Source organism: Vombatus ursinus, unplaced genomic scaffold (genome assembly GCF_900497805.2).
Source record: "Vombatus ursinus unplaced genomic scaffold, bare-nosed wombat genome assembly UNPS02014821.1, whole genome shotgun sequence".
NCBI lineage: Eukaryota > Metazoa > Chordata > Mammalia > Diprotodontia > Vombatidae > Vombatus > Vombatus ursinus.
Genome location: NW_020954599.1, coordinates 18,926,917 through 18,945,594, shown reverse-complemented (window position 1 = coordinate 18,945,594; position 18,678 = coordinate 18,926,917). Strand labels below are relative to the sequence as shown.

Here is an 18,678-nt window from a genome sequence, read left to right as displayed (position 1 = left end):
GCATGAGGGAGAGTTTTTCGGTCCCTAGAGCCTGTGACCCCACGATATGCTTTGTTTGACATGGGCAGCTGCAGTTATCAACAGATGTTTCAGCAATAAATAATTGGTATCATCTCAGAAAAGGCCCATCTACCTGGGGAGAGGGCATAATACCCAAAACACTGCTCTGCTATTACAGCCACATTAATCTCCCATCTATCCAGGTTTCTTGGAGAGCTTAGTGCAGGTGTTTTTTCTGGGAGAGAGCAGACAACTCTCTCAAGCTTTGTGTGTATTGTAAAGGAGGTTGGCCCCTGCCATAAATTTCTGTCCAAGGCCACACACCAAAGAGAAAAAGGAAGGGGAGGGAATAGTGAGGATAGGAGAGAAAAAAAAAGAAAGTAAAATATAGAAGGAATATAAATATTCTGTTCAATTTGAAGTAATTAAAATGATCGGTTCCCCCGATCCTACTGAGTGCTATAGCATGGAAAAACATATGTTTATAACTTGCTTTTTCTCAGCTCTGCTATTTTTTGCCTTCATTTTTAATCAATGGAGCAAGTTAAAGACACAGAGTTTATATCCTAAATGCGCTGTGGTTACTCCCTCCCCTTTAATGAAGTGGGAACTTATTAAGCGATGGGATTGTTTTGAAGCATTAAAAAAACAAACAAAACAAAAACAATTCTCACACTTGCATATGAAAAATGAACTCATTGGTGGGGAAGGGTCTGATGAAGAAGAGAAGGAAGACCCTGATCAGGAAAAGGAAAACACATAAACTAAGTCATGGAGCGAAACCAATCATGAAAGCTTAGCTGTCCAGTTTCAGTGAAGTTTCACTTAGAAACAGCAGCATAGCAACCTCAAAGTATACTCTCTCTCTCTTCTCTCTCTGTGTCTTTGTCTCTGTCTCTCTCTGTCTCTGTCTCTCATGCGAGTGTGTGTGGGCACACATGCACAGATACATAACAATGACTATGGTTGGGTTTTTGTTTTGTTTTTGAACAAACTAAAATAATATTAGTAGCCTAGATTAAAAGTCGCCTGATCTAACTGATTTCCTCTTAAAGTGCTAGAGTTGTCATTATTTATAACACAGATCTTTTTTTTTTTAGTAACTGTACACCAGGGAGCTACACAAAAAGGAAAGACCTGAAAGGTCTTTGCAAAGTATGTGCATCTTAAAACAATTATAGCTCACTGAATAAGCAAATATAAACTGATGCTCAGAAAGCACCCAGAGTAAATATATTATTAAAGATAAATGGAGATCTAATACTCTAAATTCTTGAAGATGCCAATAACTGACCTTATGAGCTGGGTATCAAAATTTTAAATTCTCAATTCCGTGTAGTTTCTGTTTGCTAGATATATAGGATAAAGAGAGAAATCTGATGTTGAATAATGGGTGCATAACTATAAGAGTATTCAGAAAATATGAAGTTTACAAATCAGATTCCTATAATCATACTTGCCCCATATTTAGTGAGCTTTTTTTTTAAAATTGATATCTTTTTAGTTGAAGTTAACACAAGCTCTCAATGAGAGGGAGAGATATGTCCCAGAAGAATAGAATTGAATGAGTAAAATATGGGGAATAACATTGTGATAGACCACCTCTCCACCCCTTCCTGAGTCCTCAGCTGAAGCAAAGACAAAGCCCCAAGCAATGAATATCTAATTAATGGCTCATCCATCTGCATGGGTGTTCTGCCATCACCTGCCATCATCCCATCTTTTAAACACTTCCTAAAATTCTTAACTCTTCTAACAAACCTTTCTGGATTGATCAGAGAAGAAATGCTTGTTTCATCATCACCCATCCGATCTGGGCATTTTCTCCCTAGTATCCAAGTCTGTCTCATTGGAGTTGTATGTCAGTATGCTGTGCTGTCATATTTTGGCTTAATGTTTCTATTAAGCTATCTGTCATGCGCTCATCTATAAAATGAAAGGGTTGGGCTAGATGACCTCTGGTGTCCTTCCAGCTTTAGCTCTATGATTCTATACGTTTTTGTCCATGTTGGTATACATTTCTTAGATGTTATTCTAGTAGCCAAGGACCCATTGGTGGTATACTGCTCCTTGTTTGACACCATGCGTAATCAGATATAATGAATAGTAATGCTAATGTTACTACAAAGGCTTGATCTCTGGCTTAATTTCGTGTGTGTGTGTGAGTGTGAAAAGCATCATCAGACCAGTATCATTTCTTTTTACCCAGCATTCAGGAAAGAGCAAGGAAGTTTAGCCAAACAACCAAAGATGGTACTTTCAATGGCATCCCTAGTTCCTGAGCCTTGATGTAATGGGGGACTGGACAATGGGTTTACAGACCTTAGAGTGAGCATGGTGTGTTCTTCCTGGTTTCACTCATGTGGAAGCTCAGTGAGTCTGTTTCCAGAAATTCATGATACAACGGAGGGCCCTTGCCCTGATTCAGAGTATTCATAGTTATTCTGTTTCCTGTCAGTTTATTCCATGGTGATGAAAAATCTAGAAGCAGCTAGGTGGCACAGTGGATAGAGCAATGGTCCTGGAGTCAAGACCTCAGTTTAAATGTGGCATTAGACACTTACTAGCTGTCTGATCCTGGGCAAGTCACTTATCTTAAGTTTAATTCAGTTTTGCCAACTATAAAATGGGATAATAACAGCACCTACCTCACAGGTTGTTGTGAGGATCAAATGAGATAGTATTTTTAAAGTGCTTAGCACAGTGCCTAGCACATAGTAGGTGCTATGTAATACCTATCCATTTCCCTTCACCTAATTGGCTGCTAAACTAGAAATGAGAGTAAATACAAAAAACTTGAACAGATGAAAGGTCCCTCTCTCCCTGGTGGCTTTCCAGCAACTGAGGAAGACCTGCTGTAAGCCTCCAGGTGGAGGTGATGAGGCAGCTGTTTGTCCTAACTTATCTGCCCACTTGGTCATCAGGAGGCTCCTAAACATGATGCTGCTATGTAGTGCTGGTGCATGTTACTGTTTTCCTTCTCTTAGGCGAATGAGTATTGAAGACTCAACGCACCAGGCTACCATCTTGTTAGAAGAGCCACCTCAGTCCCTGGGGAGAATGGACTGAAAAATCAATCGGCTACTACTAAACATTCCTCCTGGAAGGTTCACTTCTGGGCCTGGCAGAGCTGATAGATGAATCACTTCCTTACTTGTAAGGTGCAGTGTCTTGGCTGCCAGATCAAGTCACTGCTGGGCTGGGTCAAGCTGACTCCAAGCTGACTCCTTATCAAGTCAACAGACACTGCTATGTTGAAGCTCACAAGTTTCTGACCTGGTCTATTTATTCCACCTTCAATACCCAGTCACCTAAAGAGTAAGGAGGAATAAACATGAGGGAGACAAAAACAACAGTGCCATGTGTTCACGGACACATGACAACTTAGGTGGGGAGATAGGCAGTTGGCCACAATTAATGCCTCTCTTCACACCTAGAGGCATATGGCATTTCTTCTTCCTCCCTTAAATGCTGCCAAGAAGAGAGAGAGAGGTTAAGTTTCCCCACCCAAAGCCTTTTGAATTCACACATAATTCCATTCAGCAATTAATTGGAAGGCTTTTTATCACCATAGAGTAAGCCAACAGGGAACAGGATAGCTGCACATGCACATCAGTGGAGAAATTTTTCTCCATCACATCATACATTTCAGGAAGTGTGCTTATCAAGTTTCCATATAAATTGATACTAAGCAAAAGATATCTTGCATGCTTCAAGGACTGTATTCCCATTGGCCAGTTCCCTGTTACACTGAGTTCGTGTGTGATAATGAAACCTATTATCACCCAGAGTAGTGTTATAAGTGTGCTCCAGCATTGTACATCCATGTTCATATTGAAGTTTCTAGGATTGAGTTCAATGACTGAAGAATAAACATGTTGGTCATTCTGGAACTCATAAAGAGGCAGTTTCCTGCATTGATGAGGAAGGAAAAGGGGATAGGAGACTCAAATGACATCGAGACTTGAGATAAAGTGCATATGACCATAGCATCCTGAGCAAGCCTGGTCTCAGAGACTGAGCAGGGTTAGCTTGGCTAGTATTTGCATAGGAGGGCATAAGTTAAAGGCAAAATTTCCCTTAGCCCCCAAAGCAACAAGACTTCTAAAAGTACTGCGGATTTTTTTAACCATAGTCAAATTGAGGAAAGTACAAAACAAAACTATATGAGAAACAATAGAATCCAATCTACTATTTCTAGCATCTTAATGGACCTATGAATGCTGCGATATAATTGGTTGTAGGTGAGCTTTATGACTGCCATTCCCTTAGGTGTTGTTCAGGTTTCCCATGGACAGACTTCTGGATGATCAGTCTTTTTCTAATAGCTACTTCCTCTCATTAGTAAGTCTGGCAAAGCCACCATAAGGGATGGAGGTGACTTGTGCTTCGAGAAATCTGATCTCAAGAGACATTTTTTAGATTCTCAAAATGTTACCCTTGTGGGTTTTAAAGGAACAGGTGGTGGGAGATCCCTACCAGTAACTCATGCAGCCTGGCGCCGATCGCATCTTGAAGATTTGTTTTGTCTTCGGGCCCTACGGCTTGTTTGTACTGCCACTTCTCTGGCACGAAGGGCCACTTCATTTCCTTGGCCTCTTGGATTAGGGTCCTTAACTCGCTGGGGAGTGAAGCTGAAAAGGTCAGAGTTCAGGTAAGGAAATTGCAGACAAAGAAAAGGCAGCCCAGTCACTCATGTTATGATGAAGCACCTCTGCTAGAAAAAAAACAACCTCCCTCCTCCCTCTCAGCTTCTCCTCACATGCTACAAGCTGTTGTTTCTCACTCAAAGAGTAATAATGAGAAACTAGCTGTCAGGGGCTGCCTTCCTCTGCTCTGCCCTACAGGTAAATTGGGGTACTCAGGCATTAAAAAGTGTTTTTAGCAGGAAGCAAAGCACTCCAGTGACTACCTTTGCATGAAGAACCAGAGAAAGGAACAGCGGAAATACTATTTTCGTTGTCAAATGAGGAATAGAATGGCATGGGGTGGGAGGGTGGGGGTCAAGTGGCTAGAGGGACAAGAAAGAGAATGAACCTACTCATCCAACCCATTCTTACCTAGTGTATTCCATACTTTCACTAACAATGGGTCAGGATAGAGAAAGTAAAAAAAAAGAAAAAAGAAAAGGAAGAAAAGAAATCGAAGACCAAAAATTCACAAATCAGATTTGAAAGAGAGTAATCAAGACTGAAGACTGCCATAGGATTAGGGAATGGGGGGGTGGGGAAGTGGTGTAGAATTGATTCATCAAAAGTACTTTTTAAGCATCAACTATGTTGCCAGCCACTGTGCTAGGCACTGGAGTTAGATACAAAGATAAAAATGAAACAGTCCCTGCTTTCAAGAAGGTTACGTACTATTGAGAGGAAAAATCACGCCTAGACGTACAAAAGACAAAGTAGGTACAAGATAACCTTGGAGAAGAAGCCACTAAACAGATAAGGAGATCAGGAAAAGTCTCCTACGGGAAAGTGTAGCCAGAGCTCAAAGGAATATTTTAAGTGTTGAAAGAAGTCGGGGATTCCAGGAGGCTGAGATGGGGAGCCAAGGTGCTCCAGCAACGGGAGACAGAGGCAGGGAGATGGAAGAGGGATGAGAGAGATCATTTTGCTCAATCCTTTCATTTTATAGATGAAGAAACTCGGACTCAGAGTTGCCAAAGGAAGGGAAGCAAATATTTGTTAAGTGTCTACCCTGTGCCAGGAACTTTACAAATATTATTTAAATTGATCCTCACAACAACCCTGAGAGGTAGGTATTAATGGTATCCTCATTTTTGCAGTTGAAGAAACTGAGGCAGACAGGGTCACACAGCTCATAAGTGTCTGAGGCTGGATTTGAACCCAGGTCTTTCTGACTGTAGACTCAATGCTGTGTTCATTGCTCTACCTTTTGTTCTTCAGTTGTGTCTGAGTCTTTGTGATCCTATTGGGGGTTTTCTTGGCAAAGATATTGTCTGGTTTCTGGTTGGATAGATAGGTTTAAAGAGTAATTATTAATTCAATACGGACAGCTAGGGGTCAGTTAGGTGGTGCAGTGGATAGATCGCCGGGCCTGGAGTCACTTGAATTTAAATCCAGCCTCAGACACTTCCTAGCTATGTGACCCTGGGCAAGTCACTTAACCCTGTTTGCCTTAGTTTCCTCATCTGTAAAATGATCTGGAGAAGGAAATGGTAAACCACTCCAGGATCTTTACCAAGGAAACCCCAAATGGGACCATGAAGAGTCGGACATGACTGAAAAACACTTCTTAGCCGTGTGACTCTGGGCAAGTCACTTAACCCTGTTTTCCTCAGTTTCCTCATTTGTAAAATAAGCTGGAGAAGGAAATGGCAAACCACTCCATGAGAACTCCAAATGGGGTCATAAAGAGTTGGACATGACTGAAAGAACTGAACAACAATATTGCAGGACCTCTCCTGCCTTTCACTGTTTTTCAAATATCCCTGGCAGTGGCTCAGCAATCATATCTACCAGCTCTTTCAGGACCCAGAATACAGTTCAATGAGGTGCAGTGACTTGAATTATCAAAGGCAGTTAAGTGCCCTCTTACTATCTCCTCACTTGTCTTGGATATTAGCTCCAGGGTGGTCATTTTTGTTCCGTCATTTACAGTGTAAAGGTCATTAACCTTTGAAGAGGAAACAGACAATTAAGATTGAACCCTGCCTTCTTCCTATTGCCAGTTATCATTGTCCCATCCACTCCCAGCAAAAATCCTATCCTTCTGATGATTCATTTGGTTTTCTCAAAACAAAACAAAACCAAAAAAACCCCTTTTTATTGTCTTTAGCTTTTCTCACTAACCCTAGCTCACTCAGAGCTTTAGCATTCCTATCGTTATTTTTATAGGACTAATTCCTAGGTCTTGCTTCAAGCTTCAGTACATTTTTTTAAAAAAAAATCTAAGTTGTTTGGTGAGTTCCCTGTGCATCCACATTGGTCCCTTCACATAAACTCCATTTTTTTCCCTCTTCTCTTCAGAATTTCATTCTTGAGCATCTTCCATCCCTCCTAGATTGATTTCCTCTTTCCTCTGAACTCTTTGAAACCTGCTTTCCTAAAATCTAAGGTCCATGTCAGATTATGCCCAGATTGTCTCTCATTCTCTATCATCAACCCTATGGTAAGGTGGTTATTTCCTCATCCCCACTTACCCTGCCCAGTATTTGCCATTATTTTCACTCTAACAATCAGTTCCTCCATGGGACTGAGAATTAGATGCAGAATGAAATTTCACCTTGTTTCTTCCTCCATTATCATTAGGGCAAATCAAGAAGTTGTTAGTTGCTCTGCTTTTGTCAGAGTAAATGCAGTTTTTCCATCCCCAGATGCATTCTAGAGCCCTCAAAAACTGATTCCTGAGGCCAATTTTCCATGTGAGTATTTATATCTCAGAAATCAGCAATAGTTATACACCAGGGCTTAATTTGCTGTTTTCTTCATAGTCTAGACTTTAAAAAGTGAAAGGAAAATGTTAATAAAGTAGATTGCGTAGACATAAATGTATGTGTTGTGCATACACCCCTTCCTGGAAAGCTACTTATTAAATATTTACCAGCATCTCACTACCCCCCATTGCTATATCATGTCTCTATGCCAGGCCAGTGATCTGTTTTCTGGACACCTAATCTATTCCCTCTTTTTTGTCCAGGTGATCTGTAGTATATGCCAATGACAAACTTACTCTTTTTTTTCCTCCTTTGATATTCACTTCTACTATAGAGGCAGCTGGTGGTACAGGGGATAGAGCCCTGGGCCTGGAGTTAGGAAGACCTCAGTTCAAATTTGGCCTTAGACACTTAGTAACTGTGTAACCCTAGACAAGTCATTTAGCCTCTGTTTGCCTCAGTCTCTTCAACTGTAAAATGGGGCATAATAATAGCATCTCCCTTGCTGGATTGTTGTGAAGATAAAATGAGATACTATTTGTAAAGCAATTGGAATGGTGCCTGATAAATAGTAGGCACTATATTATTGCATATTCCCTTTTCCTTCTATATTTTCCTTCTTTGATTCCTGGATTTCCTGGTATGAAAATAACACCTTAATATACATTGCTACACCACCCTCCCCTTTTATCTACTCTGTTTCTTTTGAATAAGGTATAAAATCCAGGGTATGCAGTCATTTACAGCTGAGACTTAAGAACCTTACATACTGTATAAGAGTGGTTCTCAAAGGATGGACCAAAGCATCATAGCAGGCCTTGGGTTTCACTAGATGTGCTGCAAAATTTTGGATGTTATATTATTGTAGATGAATTGTCCAGCTCATGCAGTATGGGAGCTATAGTATAAACAAAACTCAAAGCACATTAGACCCTTGAACCTGAAAAAAAACTCAACAAAAACAGCTGGTCTTATTGAAGGAAAAGGCACATGCACAAGCCTCCCATAATGCTGCCATCTTAAATATGCAGACTGCCTTGATTCCTCAGGAAAAAAAATGTTGGCTTATGAGCAAAAAAAAAAAAACCAACAAAAAACAAAAAAACCAAACCCAAAAACTTTAAAACCAATGCCATCAATTTTTTTTTTGCCATCAATTTCTGGAAATATTTCTCATGTGGGTCTGACTTTCCTTTTTTGTTAAGAATATTCTTTTGTGGAATCAAATATTAGGTAACAGTACTTGGTACCCATCTGTGATTTGAGGTGGCATATGATTTCCACACACCTATGAACTACTGAGTAGTTTTGAAGAAATACAAAAACATTTTAATGGGACAGGACCCATCTCATTCTAGCCTCCTCCATATCAACCTTTCTCTAAGCTCTCTATCAGCAAAGTCCAATGGGAAATACCAAAATGGGGGGAAAATCCCCAGAATAAGCCTTTTCCACTTATGTATTTGGCTTTCAGTTCCTTTTTTCCCCTTTTAAATCTCTTTGGGGAGACTTGCCCATGCTGACAAGAACAATATCTGAGGGAAAGAGTGGGATTGGGGGGGAGGGCGGAAAAAGAGGAATAAAAAGGGCTGTGTTTGTGTTCAGAGAATCCCTTTGGCTCAAACTGCTGCCATAAGTGACCCTGTACTAATGCCATTCTGTTGTCGCACATGCAGGCTTGATGAAATCAGTGAGCACAATCCGCCTGCTAGGGCTGTTCAGAAACCACCTGCCAGAGGAGAAGGGATCTGCCATGCGAGCCCAGCCGGCCTCCCCGCCAATCCATGCCCTCCAGTGGCATGTCCACGCATGGCAATTGTGCTCCATTATTAAGAAGACTGTCTCAGGCTCTGCAGAGATGCTTGCTCCTTCTTTCCATTTCTTCTATTCAACCAGCCCAGGGCAGCGGTTTTCAGCATAAGTAGCAGCCTCCCCTTGCCTTTTGATTGACTACTTCCTTAAGTTCCTTACCTGAAGGACCGTGTCTAATTTCATGATTATAAAGTGTAGATTTGCATTATCTGGAACTAAACTGATTATTTCTCCCATTCTGTGGCATTTGAGAGGAAAGAGAAGAAGAAAAAGCTATACCTGATTAAGGGGTTCAGGGTATCCCCTAAAAGGAGAACACAAAGTTTAAAAGAATTTGTTACAAGGAGGAAAAGTATCCTATGGAGAAAAAAAGGCGTCAGCATCAATGACAGAACATTACATGCTGCCCATGGAGAGAACCACGGACAGCTACTCAGTCTGTTTTTAAAGACCAGGGGACCTGTCAGTGATGGCCAAGGGGATGCTTGCATGAAAATGCATATCCCAGAGCAATAAGTGTGTTTTTAGATAATGGCCTGATTAATACTCCTGACTGAGACATGCTAACTCAAGTTGACAAATGACTGGTGATAGAGCATGTTATATTGAAAGAACACAAAAGGCAGGTCACAAAAAATTGAGACATAAAAATAGACAAAGAATCTTGCATTAGAAAAAGGTGCCCAAATCATTATACATGCATCAATATACATATGTATAATGTTTAAAATCTCTCACACTACTTTGTAGCCATTGCAGAATAACAAAAATAGGAATATAGTGTGAGTCTAACATGTCTTTCTATTTACAAAAAAAGTATCAAATTCACCCAAAAGAAAAAAAAAGAAAGGGTAAAAAAGGAAGGAATGAGGAGACAATGACACAATCATGTTGATGGGATCAGAGAAAGACCAAGGCAGACTAAAAGTGGGTTGTCGCTCTTATAACTGGAGAGAGAATATGTAAGAAGTCACTTTTTATACTTTCTGATTTAAAATCACACCTTTTCTCCCACAAACTTTTTCAGAATAAGAAATTGAACACAAACCAAAATAATGGCACAACCGATAGTTTTCACGGTATTCATTCCACATATAAAATTTTCACTATGTATTAGAGTTGATTGATTCCTTATTTCTTTGTGTCATTAAAACATTAGTATATAAATCAACTGATGCCCTTCAAAAGAGGGATTGGGCTTGGGGCATGAAACGTAAACTGAAACTTCAGAAATCTTCAAGTGGAGGCACAAACTCTGAAGTTTATTTGCTGTTGGTCTTTTTTATTTAAGAAGTGGCGCCACTCAGAAGTTCATTTTTTTAATAATTAAAATTTATGTGCAGCAGCAAACTTGGGGCCATTGTTCCTCTTGAACTAAACTGTTCCTTGTGGTCTCATGTTTACTGGAGCCTAAAATTGGAACTGACAGCAATTCACTTCAACAAAGTGGGCTTCCTCCCCTGCCTGCCTGCAGCCCACGTCCCATTCATGCCCCAGAAATCCAGCCATCTCTCACTGCTCATCTGCCAAGGACAGATAAATGGGACGGGGAGGAGGACGGGCATCACGCAAGGACCGGGTGAGAACACGGAACCAGTGGACTCCCTTCTGGTCCCCTTCCCTCAGATCTCACCTTGGCACTGCTCATACTGTGTCTTGTCTTCCTTCCCCAATCCCCATGAGAGTGTGTCCAGTGCTTGTTTGCACTCCTGCAGCAGCCCAGCCACGGCTTTTTGATCATTCATGATGATTACTCCTCCTCAACTATGAATTGGGTGTCCCTGGGTGCAGAGTGATCAATTACCCAGGAGAAGACACAGATTCTCAATAAAGGGATCCCCTTCAAGGAGGAGGTACCTGGTGAACAAAAGAGATGAAGGGAGATAATTAACTAAAGCATCATCAATTATCTGCAAGGCTTAAGCAGGGAGAGATAATAGGGACAATGCATGGAAATACATGACAGCCTCTGAGGACTTTATTAGAGGACAGTGTGAAATTACCACAGGGCCTACTCCAGAGGGAGAGCACCTCAGAGGAAACAGAGAGCAGAAGGGAAAGAGCCCCAGGGTGGGCTGGCAGCCAAGTGAGATGGCCCAGCAAGCAGTGGACACTCTGGATTTCTCTACCCTCTTTATGGTTCATTTTCATGCATTTGGATACTTTTAGGGACAGACAGGCATCAGGCTCTCTAGCTCTGACAGACTACAGGAAGCAATTATATAATCCCAGTCTTGAAATTCAGTAAGTCAGCAAATATTTATTGAGCACTTACTAGATGTTGGGAACCTGCTTAGTTAGTACCAGGGATACAAAGATGGACAAAAATAAGGAGCAGTATATATAAGATACAGATTGATCTATAGATAGATAATGGAAAATAATCTCAAAGGGAAAGAGGTGGGAAAGGGAACCACCTACAATGAGCCATATTATCTTATTTGATCAATCTCTTGAGTTAAGTGTTATTATGCTGTTCCTTTTATAATTGAGGAAACTGAGGCAGGCAAAGGTTAAGTGACTTGCCTTTTGTCCTACAACTAATAAGTGCCTGAGGCCAGATTTGAATTTATATCTTCCTGACTCTAGGCCCAATGCTCCATCCAATGCCCCACCTAGCTGCCTCAAGGGCAGGAAGGGACTGGAAAAGGCCCCCTGGAAGATAGGTCTTGAGAGACCTAACGACCTGGTCATGAAAAAAGCACTGAGCTTACCCTTCTCATGACTAATTGGGAAGTCCTTCTTGCAGCATTCCACATACGAATACTTTGAGGGGTGTACGGGATATTCAGAGAGGAGGGTTTGTCAAGAGCTTTTCAGGCCTGCTCACGCACCTTTGGTATCCACCTGGCACTCAACTCTCACCTGTGGCTCCAAAAAGTGGTAGCATGGCAAGCAGCAACACCTTGATAAAACCTTCTTGGCACACAGACTAAACCAGGTTGAGAGTAACAGACAGGCTTCAAACCCATTGATGAGTTAGGTGGAGGTCTACCCCAAGGATGTGAAGACTTCTCCTGGTGGAATGGGCAGATGAAAACAGTTTGTTACAAATGCCATGAAAGTGACTGAAGCAGGCACTGTGGAGAGCTTAGAGCTTAGTCAGACATTGAAGTTGCCAAGGTCATTCACTGTACCCCAGGTCATCACCAGGCATCTTGACTTTTGCCCTGTCAATGGACTTTGATGATTCTGGAAGAGTGACGCTGACAGACTTTGTGCAACTCTGCCTCACTTAAATTCAATTCATGCTCAAGTCAAGACATGACCCCATAATATCATTGGTGCTCTTTGAAAATGAAGAACAAGTTTGAGAGGTACTAAGATTTGGAGTTATAGATGCCAATACATTTTCAATCACTGTGACCAACACAGTGAGAAACAACATCCTTAGAAGATGGAGACTAATTTAAAAACTAAGATCTGGAAAACACTTTCTTTCTGCAACTTTATGTACAGTATAGTAGCATACCACAGCTCCATGAACTCAAGAACAGGATAATTTCTTTACCCTGCACAGAAGCTTTGCTGCAAATTCACACTGAGTCCCTGGCTAAATCACTTCCCCACTTGGTACCTCAGTTTCCTAATTTGTAAACAAGGGAGCTGGACTACATAATCCCTAAGATCCCTTCCAGTTATCATATTCTGTGACTGAAAATAAATGCCCCTAAAATAACTAGATTGACAAACTTTTATCCTATATTCAATCAATCAACCAATAAACATTTATTAAGTGTCTACTATGTGCTACACGCTGTGCTAAGCTCTGGGGATACAAAAAGAGGCAAAAGCTAGTTCCTGTCCTCAAGGAGCTTACAATCTAATAGTGGAGACAACATACAAACAAATATATGCAAAGCAAGCTATATATAAGATAGATAGGGTATAATGAAAATAGTCTAGCTGGGTCCCTATTAACATGAATAGTGAATCTGCTTGGAGTGATCACATTATTAGAGTTAGTGAATAGTGCAAATTTTAATACATGCGGAGATTCATTCTGAGGATTTACTATGCATACAAATCAGAGACTACCTGTATTTCCTTACTATTTGTTGGGTATAAATCAACACTCATCCTGCTAAGCAGTTAAGTAGATAATTAGGAGGTTCTTGTCAGGGTTAAACTATTTTTGAGTGCATCTGGGCACAGGACCTAGAGTCCAGGGCAGTGGTGATGCATAAGGGGAGCAGAGAGTAGCTGTACACATAGATTCCATTCCATTTGTCTTTGACCTAGTCTCTCTCCCGGTGTGTAATGCAGTGATGTGATAATGAAGTTTTTAACAGCAGTGTAGAAAAGTCAGATTCTTCTTCTGGATGGGTTCATTTTGAATTGAAAAATTATATGAGGCTTAAGAAGATGGGAAAGTTTTCTCTTCTGTTCTGGGAATCAAGAGCAAGCAGATGATGTAGAATTAATTAGTGACATAAACTAGGTAAAATAGTGGATAAAATCACAGATCTAGGAGAGCTCTGAGGCCTCTAGTCCAATACAGCTTCTTCCTTTCACAGATAAAGAAACACACCCAAAGAAGTGAAAGAATTTGCTCAATGTTACCTAGGTAGTAGGTGACAGAAATAGGATTCAAACCTAGCTTCTGTAGTCATATTAAAAGCATTTCCCCCACCAAAACCATGTTGAATATCAAATCTAATCAAATACAACTTGAATCAAGTGAATGAATAAAATATTTATTAAGCACTTAGTATGTGCAAAGTAGGTGGCATAGTGGATAGAGTGCTAGGCCTGGAGTCAGGAAGATGAGTCTTCCCAAGTTCAAATCTGGCTACAGAGACTTACTAGCTCTGGGATCCTAGGCAAGTCACTTAACCCCTTTTGCCTCAGTTTCCTTATCTGTAAAATGAGTTGGGGAAGGAAATGGCAAATCACTCCAGTATCTTTGCCAAGAAAACACCAAATGGGATCACAAAGAATTGGGCATGACTGATAAGTGACTGAATAACAACAAAAGTCAATGCAATTTTAAGCTTATTAGCGCTATTAAAGCTTAAAACAGCACTAAGACTTTTGGGACACCTTACATATGCATAGCTATATCTATGTCTATTTCTATGTCATATCTTTATATCTATCTACAAGTCTATGTTTATATCTATACACAGAAAATAGTTAAATACAAAGTAGTTTGGAGCAGTTGGAGGAAAAGCTTTATGCAGAAGATGTCTGTGATGCATCTTAAAAGAAGAGAGTATACTCTGTGAGGCAGAGGCAAGGATAGAATGCATTCCAGGCATAAGGGATCACCACAACAAGGATGTAGAGATGAGTAGAATGGGGCATGGTGTCATGAATGAAACATAGAGAGAAGGCTAGTGTCAATGTATCCCAGAATGTGGGAGGGGTAGTAATGTCCAATGGAAAAGTGGGTTGAGATCAGGTTGTGTAAGGCTGTAAAAGCTAAGCAGAGGAGCTAATATTTTGTTCTACAGGCAATAAGAAGGCACTGCAGTTGATAGAGTAGTGAAGTCATGTTGTCAGATCTGTGCTTAAGAAAATTACTTAGCAACAGAGTGTAGAATGGACCGGAGATGGGAGAGGCTTAAGGCACGGAGATCAAAAAGGAGGCTTTTGTAACAATCTGGTTGAGAAGTCATGAGAGCTTGAGCTGAAGTGGTAACTGTAAAGAAAGAAGAGATTGGATGAAAAAGATATTGTTAAGATAGAAATGACAAGATTTGGCAACTGATTAGATATGTGGGGTGAGATAAAGAATCAAAAATATTGCTGAGATTATGAACCTGAGACAGTGGAAGGATGGCAATGCGTTTGACAGAAATAGAGAAGTTTGGAATAAGAGAGGGTTGAGAGGGAAAGAAAATGAGTTCAGCTTTAGGCATGTTGAGTTTAAGATGTCTCCATGTGAAAATGTTCAACAGGCAGCTTTCTATGACTAGAAACATTGTAGATAGCAGGATGTGATCATTGCCCTCCCTCTGAATAAAGTGAAGACAGAGGGATGAAGCCAAGATAAAACTTAGTGCCTTGAGAAGAGAAAAAAACGAAGCTGTTGGCATGAAGAAGTACCTGAAATAGCAGCATTGGTACAGCTATCACCATCACTTATTTCCATGTCTTTGCACTGGCTGTTCCCCAGCCGGGAATATTCTCCCTCCTCACCTTTGCCCTTTAGAATCTCTGGCTTCTTTGAAGACTCAGCTCAAGCCCCGGACCTTCTGCAGGAAGCCTTCCCTGGTGCTCTCAGCTACTAGAGCAGAACCTTATCCTCTATGATTACTGTCAATCCACACAATATATGCATATTCATATATATGTATGTATATATGTATGTATATATGTATGTGTATATGTATGTGTATGTGTATATATGTGTATGTGTCATGTGTATATATACATAAATACAGACACACATACACACACTCATATATATATATACACACACATATATACATGCATATATTTCTTTACTAGTTGTCTTTCCCATTAAAGTATAAGCTCCTTGAGGGCAGGGACTGTTTTTACCTTTCTTTATATTCTTAGCACTTAGCACAGTGCCTGTGACATATTGTGTTTAATAAATGCTTGCTGACTGACAACTAGTTGACTTTGTATTTGTCTACAGTCAATAGTGTCCCATTGCAACAATAAAGTTGGATGGGAGAGAGTGTGAGTCAAGCCATGGAGACGTAAGAAAAGGGGAAGAGACTAGGGTACAGTAAGTAGTATGATTTGGCTGGAATGTATACATGAAGGAGAATTAATGACTGCAAAGATACATTAGAATCAAATTGTGGAGAGTTTTGAATGCCAAGGCAAGGAATTTGATTCATTTTTGCCATCCCTAGACATCACTCCCTTATATGTAGTGTTTTCCATTGTTAGAATGTAAGCTCCTTGAAGGCAAGGACTATTTTGCTTTTTGGATTTGTATCTCCAGCATTTGGCACAATATCTGGCATATAGTACATGCTTAATAAATGTCTTTTCATTCATTAATTCATTTGTTCATTCATTTATCTAGTCCAAACAATATCCAAACCATATCCAAACCATTAATACCATTTCTAGTCCCAAATTTAAGTAACTTCCTATTGTTCTCATCAAATGGAGGTAGAAGAATAAATTATGTCATGCTGCTACAGTTGTGAATACAAGGATCTAGTACTAAAATGAAAAATCTATTTCTTTTTAAAGAGTAGATTTGTATCTGTGTTGTGGAGAGCTATGTGTTTGATTACTTCAATTCCTTTAAAACTATTTTCATGTAAAGTTGAGGATTCTAAAATTAAGATTCCAATTGAGTCCAAATAGAGCAATTAGCTTTTGCAAGTAATCAACTCTTCATCTCTACACTAATAAAGGAAAGGAGAAGCATAATATCGAATAAGTGATAACAAAACATTACTTGAAATTGACTTTCAATTGAGGTCAGATATTCATATGTGAAAAAAAAGATTAGAAGACCCACACACATACTCATGCCTTCTTTTCCATCTGTCTGATCCTATACCCCTTCACAGCTCAGCCCTACTGCTGACCCAAAAATCTATCAGGAAGGGAGGAGGGGAGCTGTCCTTGGTTGTTTTGGGATACTTGGCTAATCCTGTAATTTACTTTCCAATTTTCAACCCTATGGATTATCTGGATCCCTTGTTTCCTGGTGGTTAGCTGCCTCTGGGACATTTCACTGGTCATTAGCACCTTTGCTAGAAAGAGGGAAATAAATAAAAGGAACAGAAAGCCTCATTGGGTCATTTTTCCCCCTGCTTTTTGTTCCATCAACAGACAGCCCACAAATCAGTTCATTGACAAATATTATTGAGCAAGGCACAGAGTCAAACACATTATGGTCTAGGGGAATGAATGCAGGAGTTGTTCAATTTGTTCTATATCTATATCTATATCTATATCTATATCTATATCTATATCTATATCTATAATATCATCTCTATATCTATAATAACAACACGCACTATCTACCTCACAGAGTTGTTAAAAATAAGTATTTTCTTTGCAAACCCTAAAGCACAATAGAAATGCATATTTATTATTTTATTACTATTATTAATGCTCCCTCACCTCAAAGAATTTGTAATATAGTTACAAGGCAGTACAAGAAGCCCCCTGCCCTAATTTAGAAATAGATCATAACCCTAGAGTTCATTGTAAATTAGAATGTTCAGAATTTAGAATTCATTTTCCCATAAAAATACAGAGGGTAGGTCCCTGGTTTAGCTCACAAACACCCATTAAGCCTCATAGTGTTCTGAAACTATAGCACAGATTTTAACAACAGAATTATTTTGCACTAACTTTTCCCACACCCTTTGTTTTTTTTGCAATTGTTGCCTTTAAGTCTCAGCCCTGATCAACCTTCATCATCTACTCTCTCCACTCCATCTGTGAGGATGCGCAATGTTTAGATTCATCCTCTTTAATCTCTGCTCTTTAGTCTTTTGTTTAGTCTTTTTTCATTCAATTTATTTTCACAGTTTATTTCATGTCACACACTGACTGTCATCTCAAGTCTCATTTCCATGTCTTTATACTTTCTTTTTTATTTTAATTTTATTTATTTATTTGTTTTTAGTTTTCAACATTCACTTCCATAAAATTTTGATTTTTCTCCCCCTCCCTCCACTCCTCCCTCCCTAAAATGGCATGCAATCTGGAATAGACTATACATGTATGATATATGAAACATGTTTCCACATTAGTTATGTTGTAAAGAAGAATTAGAACCAAAGGGAAAAACCATGAGAAAGAAGAAACCAAAAAGAAAAGTGAAAATAGTATGCTTTGATCTGCATTCAGACTCCATAGCTCTTTCTCTGGATGTGGATAACATTTTCCATCATGAGTCTTTTGGAATTGTCTTAGATCCTCATATCCATGTCTTCATACTTTTGATAGGTCACCTCATGTTCTACTTTACTAAAAAGAGCCAAGCTCTTCTTATGTGGGCTCCTTCAACTCCTGCCACCAACATCTCTCCATTTTCACTCATCCTCTTTTTCTTAACCAAGGTGAAGAGGTAACTTTCCTTCCTCCCCACTTGTGTCCCTACATTGTGTACTCTCTGTCTTCTGCTAATAATTCACTCTATCAGACATGAAAGACCATATTTCTCTAGAACTTTCAGGCTTATAAAGCCTTAGGATAGTCACCAAAGAAGATGGTGCAAATATTAGTTCCCCCATTTTACAAATAAGGAAACTGAGGCCTAGCGAGGTAAATGCCTTTGTCACAGCCTCATAGTAGATAAATGCCAGAAACTAGATTAGAATTCTGGTGTTTTAGAACTCTGATCTCCAACTTTCCACTTCACCTGAGAATGATCCTATCTCTTTTTCACATCTTTAGTCTATCCCTCTTCATTGGCTCCTTCCATTCTCCCTACAAACATGTTTAAGTCTCCTCTATCCTTTTTCTTTCTTCCTTCCTTCCTTCCTTCCTTCCTTCCTTCCTTCCTTCCTTCCTTCCTA

General features: G+C 39.8%; 1 protein-coding gene across 10 annotated transcripts in view; it reads right to left on the bottom strand.

Annotated features, from left to right (window-relative positions):
- ALPK1 (alpha kinase 1) overlaps positions 1 to 18,678 on the bottom strand; it is a 158,882-nt gene that overhangs the window by 60,472 nt on the left and 79,732 nt on the right. For 9 of the 10 annotated variants that reach the window (XM_027837413.1, XM_027837411.1, XM_027837412.1 and 6 more), the window contains 3 exons: positions 12,074 to 12,225; positions 10,842 to 11,065; positions 4,480 to 4,634 (listed from right to left, as the gene is read on the bottom strand). In XM_027837413.1, the coding sequence (XP_027693214.1) occupies positions 4,480 to 4,634; positions 10,842 to 10,953 (267 nt within the window). In that variant the 5' untranslated portion in view covers positions 10,954 to 11,065; positions 12,074 to 12,225. The remainder of the gene's footprint in view (positions 1 to 4,479; positions 4,635 to 10,841; positions 11,066 to 12,073; positions 12,226 to 18,678) is intronic. The other variant, XM_027837417.1, reaches the window with a different exon arrangement.